Source organism: Suricata suricatta, chromosome 4, assembly GCF_006229205.1.
Source record: "Suricata suricatta isolate VVHF042 chromosome 4, meerkat_22Aug2017_6uvM2_HiC, whole genome shotgun sequence".
Taxonomy (NCBI): Eukaryota; Metazoa; Chordata; class Mammalia; order Carnivora; family Herpestidae; genus Suricata; species Suricata suricatta.
This window is the reverse complement of record NC_043703.1, coordinates 17,738,925-17,747,922: the sequence shown is the minus strand read 5'-3', so window position 1 is coordinate 17,747,922 and position 8,998 is coordinate 17,738,925. Positions and strand designations below refer to the sequence as shown.

Genomic DNA, 8,998 nt, shown 5'->3' with positions numbered 1-8,998 from the left:
TTGAAGTGTAAGTAAAAACATTATATTGTTTTGGACTCTAGCAAATATTACTTTCTTAGGTAGGATGGAGGATGGTTTCTCACTGTCTTTTAATATTTTCTCTTTGAAAGGTCAGTAAGATTTGTGGCCGTCCAATCAGAGCAGCTACACAAAGCCCCCGTTGTTCTTTTGAGGGAAGCAAAGAGAAGCATGGGATGAAGATCTCTCCAAGAAACAGTGAAGAGACACTTGCCAACAGAAGAAAGTAAGACATTTGTTTTACAACCAGAAAGAGAAAAGAAAGTAAGCCATTAATTTTCAACAGAATAGAATGTATTCAATTAAGTAGAACGAGATATGCTATTAAGGAAAAAAAGATCACCATTAATTACTTTTAATATTCATTCCTTGCTCCTATCCAATTAATTAGGGAGATAAGTGCAACCTGTGAGACCAATAAAACTTTTTGTGATAAGGGATGTTTGCTATAATACAATATGGCGGGCAATAGGCACATATGGTCATTGTGCGCTTAAAATGTGGCTAGCGTCCAATATTGTACAGCAGACCTCTAGGACTGACTCATCTCACTTAACTGAAACGTTATGCCCATTAGTTACTACTTCCCCATTTACTGTATTGTACCCTTCAAAGTTTGTTAAGAAGGTAGATCTTACCACAATAAAAAAATAGTATAAAATATGGCTAGTTTGACTGAGGTTACCTTTTTAATTTTAATTGATTTTAGCCTAAATTCCACATATAGCTAGTGGCTATCGTACTGGGTGATGCAAGACAGAAAAAGCATTTGCATAAATGATGAAATCTATATTACCATCTATTAAGCAAGTATTAAAAAATGGAGAAGTTTCTAAACCTTTTATCTGGAATGCTGAAAATGACTATGCATTGATTCAAAATGATAAGCATTGAATGGCTTGCTTGTGTAACTCACATTTCTACCACTGCTCCCGTCATTGTTTCACATGTTAAATTAAAGCCTTCATCTATACCTCTTTGCTTGATAATGGACAGTCAAACTGAAAAACTCTTAAAATCAAAGGAAACTATTATTTTATTTATGTTTGCATTCCGTTGGCCAGTGTATGTCCTGGCAAATACTAGCTTCTTAGTGGGTATTTTTGAAATGAATTGAAATCCAGAATTCTATATTCATTTATTAATTCAAAGAGTTTTTTCTAATAATACCTTCTGGCAACTTCAGTATTTTACATCACTTTACTCTCTAGAATGTAAACTCTCTTTCTTTCCTTTTGGGACAGTGCTCTTAATTGCCTCATTCTCTTCTCAAATGGACTATAATTTGAAATAAAGATCTGGGCTATTGCTGGCTATTTGCTGCAGCCCAAAAGAATTAGCACTTTGTTTGCATATAAAGTAGCTATTCTTTTTTCTTCTAAACATCTATAGTGATCAGCAGACTTTTCCTTATTTAAAAAATTAATGTGCTTTGGCTAGTGTATAGCATATAGTGGATAGGTATAGTACGAGTAATTAATCTAATAAAACCTAGCTATGGAAGATCTTAAGTTTTTAAAGGTCATGTCTCTTTCATCATCAAAATAACTAGGTTGTTGGAAAGACAAAAAAAACCAACAACACCCAATACACGTGAAACATCTCAGGAATAATGAGGTGCTCATGTGAATGGAAAGTTTTCTAAGTATCTTTCCAGGCCACTGAACAGACCTCCTTGTCACCAACCTTGCAAACTCATGTATTTCTGTATCACTAATCAACCAGCTCCCATTAGCCATTGCCATGAACCAGAGCAGGTCCATCATAGACAAGTATCATGCCACACAAAGTGAACCAGAGATATTGTACCTGAGTTCACTTAAACAGTTCATTTTTAAAAATGTTTATTTTTGAAAGAGAGAGCATACACATGTGCAGGGGAGGGGCAGAGAGAGAGAGGGAGAGAGAATCCCAAGCAGACTATATGCTGTGAAGGCAGTTCTGAAGACAGGGCTTGATCTCATGAGCCATGAGATCATAACCAGAGTCAAAAATCAAGAGTTGGATGCTGGTGCACCTGGGTGGCTCAGTTGGTTGAGTGTCCAATTTCGGCACAGGTCATGGTCTCACAGTCCATGAGTTCAAGCCCCATGTCAGGCTCTGTGCTGCCAGCTCCAGCCAGCTCAAAGCCTGGAGCTTGCTTCAGATTCTGTGTCTCTCTTTCTCTCTGCCCCTCCCCTAATCGTGCTCTGCCTCTCTTCTCGTTCTCTTTCTCTCTCACAAAAATAAATAAACATTAAAAGTTTTTTAAAAAGCCAGATGCTGAGCCACCCATGTACCTTTAAGAGATTTATTTTTACACATTCTTTTATTGTCACTTCTAAATAGAACTTAATTACTACTTCAGTATACTTACGTTTAATACTTACATATTGTGCAGACACCATAAACTACACCTGAATTTTATTTATGTTTCCATATCCATAACTTAGACCTGAGTTTTATGTGTCTTTCATCACTCATCATCCTCCATGAGGTCATAAATTTCAACTGAAATAACCAGGGAAATGTAGCAGAGTAGGTCTTAAGTGAATCTGAACTGCTTTCTGTGCATCTTGTGTTTTTTTTTTACCCACTCGAGCCTGATTTTCAACAAATCACTTCCACTGGGTATTATGTTGCTTCTATACACGATTGACTTTATAGCCTGGTAGAGCAGATGGCAATTAGTTCATGATGGGCATGTCAGGTTTTAGTGTCACTTGCTAGTTCATGATCATGTGTGTAATTTCTATCAGAGCCCAGTTGGAAAACCAACCAACCAACCAACCAACCAACCAACTGAACAAGCAAGCAAGACAGTCTTTAGAAAAATAAGGAATGACTAATCGAAAATCCTTGATGTCAATACTATTATTCTTCTAATGGGACTTTCCAGAGTTTCTGTGGAGCGTCTTCATTTGCCACTGGTACTTTAGATGCCATTGAATGGATAAGCTGGGTCATTTGGACTGAACATCCAAACAGTTTGCAAAATTCCAGGCTATAGACTTTTCTTTCTCATACAAAAGCTCCTTGGGCTACTCTGTATACGGGCTATAGCAACACACTCCAGTGTGTATTATGTGTTCTCTAATATTCAGAAGGACCCAAAAAGCATTGTGCCCCTTCCTGAGTGCTAGGTCATCATAAGGCAGAAATTTGCCTTTTACATTTGACTATCCCAATAAAATCCAGACTACTAGACATTTAGAACCCCTGCTGAATTGTCAAGCACTTGAAATGTCAATATTTTTCCCCACCAGAGGCATGAACATGTCTACTAAGGCAGTTAGAATGATGTGATTTTATTTAAATAAAATCAATATTTTATTATCAGCATGGTGCCCTGTAGGATGTCCAGATGATCAAGGCTCCTGTCTGACATGGAGTGGGACAATTGCCCTGAGGTCTCACAGTGAGGACATCCTTACCAGCTGAAAGTGAAATATTTCTAATCATCCTTACCAACTGGTAAAGAGATAAAGGCATTTGCCACATTGTTAGCTAGGTAGCAGGTGGCAGAACATGTTTTGATTTGCTCTGGCAGATACTACATACAAAGAAGGATGTAATTCGAGTCACCCTCTGTCTCAGGTTATAATAATCCAAAAATTCTCCAATTCCATCTCAGTGTGCGTAGAATAGCCAGAAAAGTGAAGTGGATATTGAATAGACTGATTTGGACAAAGATACGTTTACAAAGCTCTATATGGCTACTTCGCTGAACTCCATTCTGAGTCTGTTGATAAGATTGGGTTTTCTATGTGAACGATCACATGATACACTGGTACAGCCATTCTAGCAAGAATTGCTGTGTACCTTGTAAAGCTCACATCCTCTATGCACTTGTCTACCTTACCTTAGCATGTAATTTGACTAGGCCCAGAATTACTGGCCTAGAATGCCAGCTACCATTTAAAAAAATGTTTATGTCCATAACTGAGCTTGTGACACGACACTGTAAGTCGTATGGGAGGCTTAATGGAAATGTTTCATAGGAGAGGTAATATGGTTGTGGAGCCTGCTGATACCTTCCTCACATCTCTTTACCTGGCCATTTTATCTGCCTCCTGGCTGCTCTCTCCTGGTTGCTGATAATGCACAGCTGCCTTATTCTCTGGGGAATTGCACTCAACAAATTGGAACCATCTATATTCATTATCTCTTGCTATTTAACAAGTCATTCCAAAACAGAGTAGCTTAAAGCAACAACAACTATTTAATAACCAATTTTCTGTGGGTCGGGAATTTGGGAGCAGCTCAGCGATAGGGTTTTGGCTCAGGGTTTCTTTTTGGCAGTGGTCTCTGAGGGTGATTGGTGCCAAGGTCAGGTGAGGCTGCAATGTTATGAAGGCTTGAGTGGGACTCGCTGTCATCTTCCAAGACGGTGCACTCCCCAGGCTGTTGGCAGGAGGCCTCACTTTCTCATCGCAACGACTTCTTGAGTTTTCTCATCCTGTAGCTGACTTTCCTCAGGGTGAATAATCCGAGAGAGAGAAAGGCAGAAGCCGCAGTGTTTTTACCATCTTGCCCTTGGCAGTCCCACACTGTCATTCCTGCAGTATCCTACAAGTTACCTGGTCAGTTCTATTCTGTGTGGAGGAGGACTCCACATTATCTCATCCACCTGAACGAGGGGGCTAACTTCCCACCTGCCTCACCTTGTTGGCAGAGCATCTTAAGCAGGGCCTGACCCCGGGGGATAAAAGGTTTGCCTTACTCTATGTGAAGAGGCCAGCTACGTGATGCAATCCATGCTTCTGCACTCCCTGTACAAGCTGGCTGGAGCTGCATCCCGACTTACCTCCTTCCGCCCACTCTATCCTGTTCCGCGCATCACCTGTCTCTTAGGAGTGCTACCTTGATGAATCATCTGCATACAGATTCCTGCCTCTGGTATTGCTTCCAGGGAATCTGACCTAGAGATGTCTGCAAAACAGACGCAGGATAAGTGTAAACTTAGGCAAAAGTATAGTATCTTATCCGAAGTACAGATATTTGTCTAAATTCCCAAGTTCGTAACCCTTTTGTCTGTTTTCTTTCTCTTCCTTCCTCCTCTGTATTCATTTCAAAAGAGAACCCTTCTGTTTAATACCCAGTCTTTTCCTTGCTCTATTTCTTTTTTTTTTAAATTTTTTAAAAGTGTTTTTTAAATTTATTTTTGAGAGACAGAGAGAAACAGCATGAGCAGGGGAGGGGCAGAGAGAGGAGACACAGAACCGGAAGCAGGCTCCAGGCTCTGAGCTAGCTGTCAGCACAGAGACCAACACAGGGCTCGAACCCAGGAACCATGAGATCATGACCTGAGCTGACGCTGGAAGCCGGACGCTTAACCGACTGAGCCATCCAGGAGCCCCTCTTTGCTCTATTTCTAACATTCAAAGAACATCCAAATCTGTCCTCAGATCGAACAGCTGTGCTAAGCTTGAAGTATAGAGTATGTCAGCCTTTTAGCTTGGAAGGAAGCTAAACCATAGCTTGGGATTCCTTTGATTATACTTGGAGATGTGATTGTACTTGTTCAAACTCCCCTGATTTTTTCTGTTTATGTGGGATGCAAATAATGAGTTCATTGGAGACTTGGAGTTATTGGAACACACTGGTTACAAAGGTCTCCGAAAGTTGAGAAAGTCAAGGAAGAGCTACCATTCCTTTCAACCTCTAGAAAAGCGTTACTAGTTATTCTTTTTGGGCAGAAATCTAATCAACACAACTGTAAAGGACACTGCACTTCTGTAACTGTCTAACCCAGCCCAGGCAGAGTGATTTCCCTGTGGCAGTTCTTGCTCTCTGCTTGATTTCTTGAAGTTAGCTGGTAAGAATAAGCTATTAGCAAGCTTAAATCGGTGATAATTAGCGGTACATTATTATTTCAAAGTGGTGTGGCTGTGCCAATTAAGCGGGTAATTAGGAAAACCCCAGGACAATAAATTAAGACGGAGTCTCAACACCAGAGCCCCATCTGTTCTACAGCAAGCATTCCAATTAGCCAAACCTCTCATTTAAGAATGCGCCAATTAAGGGCTGTATGCTTGGCTGTGCATTGGGGTGATAGAGATTGTCCTAGATGCTTAGTAAAAATAAGGTATTTTTGGTATAAGAGGAGATTTTCATGTGAAGGTGGGGAAAGGACAATTTTTGGAAATACTGGATTTTTACTGGTTTAGACAAAATCAATTTAAATTGTTTTATGAGCTTTTGTTTTTCTCAATTTTCTCTTCAGAACTTAGTGGAATCTTGTATTATCGGGCAGCTCCACTTTATTCTAATGTGTTTATGAAATCTTGGCTTGCACAGGAATTTTACCACTTGAACATTAACAGTTTATTTATTTATGGAGAATAGGAACTCAAAAGGACACTTGAAATTGCTTAGTTGAAAGAGGGGAATGAGTCACAGCACATTCTGTTTCAGGATGTGTGTCTCCATGAAAGCCAATTAATTGCTACCCTGTACATTACAAAAGAACACAGCGAAGCGACTGAAATAATTAATTAAGCATAGAAAAAACTTTTACACATAGTGTGAATGAAGAACACTTACTATTATTTAGGATTATTTGCCAAAAGAGGTAGGATAAGTTCATATCACATAGGATCAGTTAGCTTAAAACACATGAGTTCATAGCGACACCGTCAAACCTTATTTAGCACAATATTTTATTAACGAAACCAAAATTAATTAATGTTTATAATTCTTGATGTGTGCGTGTCTGGGTGTATGTATTTATATGGTTAAATCAGTATTGACATACTGGGCTTAATGACAAATTGTGTATATAAACTCAGTGGATGAAAATGTCCATAGGTCAGGAAGAAGTCAAGTCTGAGAAAAAGCTAATATCATTTATAGGACTGTGGAAAGCAATTTCCATCCTATTTCCTAAAAGGAAGTGAGTGCTTCTTTGAGGTGCCATTATTATTTATTACCTGTAAGTTTAATTTACTAAAATAAAAGTCATGTTCCCTTCAGTGAGAGCATTTCTGGTTAATTTAAAACAGTGCTTAGTGAGTGGTGGGCAGGCCAGGCCAGGCCACGGCAAGGGCTGTGGGTAGGGGGCAAGAGGCCAGGCCAGAGCAGGACTGAGGAAAAGTCAGCTATGAGGCAGGCGGTCGAGGCCTACATGAATAATGAAAAGCAGGACCCTAGGGGGTCAAAAACCAGGCACACAGGAAGAAGGAATGCCAGAAGGCAGAACAAACATGTGGCAAAAGTTTAGGCTGGTGGTGCTTAACCTTTGCGGGTCACGTATCCCACTGAGAATCTGATAAAAACTTCCCAGAAAAGGAAAGTTCGTAAACAAATCCATGCAAAATTTTGTTGTATTGAAAAGCAGTTTTCTCCAGTTAAAACTAATATTAAAAATAAAGCCTTTAAAAATGAGATTTGCTTTTGCCTTTTTAGGTGTTCATGGAAAAATGAGTGACCATTTCCTGATGTGTCTGAAGCTAAATCCAAATGATTAAACTTGCATAAAGTGGTATTTGTACTGAAAGGTATGGAGTAGCAGTTGAAATGGTGTTTGGTCTTGGATGTAGCTATGTGAGTGTGGTATCCAACAGACACTCATTTTGTTTAGATGGCAGAAATTATTGAAAATTCTAGAAAGCAGATTTGTACAGCCGTCACTGACTGCAATTATACCTCTTATAACTTACTTGCTTATAGGAAGGTAGTTTTATATCAGGGAGCATGAGATTTATTCTAGATTCTTCCAAGTTACATTGATGGTCCATAATGCGTTCATCCTCAAGTTAATTTGTGACATCTGTCATATTGTGGCTCTCAACTTTAAGTTAGTGTGAGTAGAAATAAATCTCAAATTTCTCACTACACAAAGAATAAAAAACATATACATTTTTCCCCAGCCATAGGAAGAAGAATCTTTAAATAGGACAGTTTTCAAACTGATTCTCCAAAAACCTTCTATTTCCCCATAGCAGTTTTGCCAAATGAGCTAGGAGTTTTTCAGTAGTGTTTATAATTGAGACTGTGGGGTTATTCCATTTATGTGGCTCAAAATATCCCCCAAGAAAATCAAACGGTGAATGAAATTCTTTCTTATTATACCTGAAAATGTTTTCTGTCTTTTTGTTTTCTTCTTACAAAAAGTGAATCTTCTATCCTTTTTCATTTGGAAAGCCAGTAAATGTATGTAGAGTTGAAAAGAATTGCAAATTCAGCTCCCATTTTTTTCCACTCCATTTTTGAAGAGGTGAAGAAGATTGAAGACTGAAATTGATCATTTTTATAGGTGTGTATAAAAACTGTCTCAGAATTTTTAGCAGAATCAGTGGGGTCTAGCTCAGGATGATGAGTGAGGCTCGTTTCTTTTACTAAGCTAGCAAAATTAGTTGTATGTAGAAATATCATGGGTGCTCAGTCCATAGCGAGGGTACTAAGCACTTTCTTCCACTTGTTTGCATAGCAAAAAGCATATCCGTCAGTTTACATCTATCAGTGGCATTGGAAGTGTCTTAATGATGCATCTAGCTAATAAGGGAAAATGGGGAACAGGGTTTTTATATTTTTATCCCATTGTGGATTTAAGGGAAATGACAAAGTTGCTGATTTCTCCACAATTACCCTCAAAATAGGAGAAATGTGTTTCTCGGGTGGATTATATCATTTGATGGACATACTGGGTTTTTTTTTTTTTTTTGTTCTGTTTTGTTTTTGTTTTCCATCTTCACTATAAGACACACATTTCCAGGGCACATCATGATCTCTAGAATCATATGTGGAGCCTCTTCCATGGAAGTACAACTAAGAAAGTTCTGGGGTAGTTTCAGGATGATGCTTTTTATTTAGGCCTATATTTTAGAGTTATAGACATTCACATCAAGATTTCTTCTCAAAAATATGCTTCATTCTGTTTGATGACTTCAAAGATCAACAGGTCTAAGGTGCTCCTTTTGCTGGGTCGGTTTCAGCCTCCTTCAGCAAGAATCTTGTTAGTCATGGGCATTACAACACTGGTATCCCACAAACTGAGTAA

General features: G+C 38.9%; 1 protein-coding gene across 1 annotated transcript in view; it reads left to right on the top strand.

The window, feature by feature from the left end:
- GPC5 (glypican 5) overlaps positions 1–8,998 on the top strand; it is a 1,348,699-nt gene that overhangs the window by 294,666 nt on the left and 1,045,035 nt on the right. Inside the window, exon 4 of the mRNA XM_029936541.1 lies at positions 111–244. Coding sequence (XP_029792401.1) covers positions 111–244 — 134 coding nt within the window. The remainder of the gene's footprint in view (positions 1–110; positions 245–8,998) is intronic.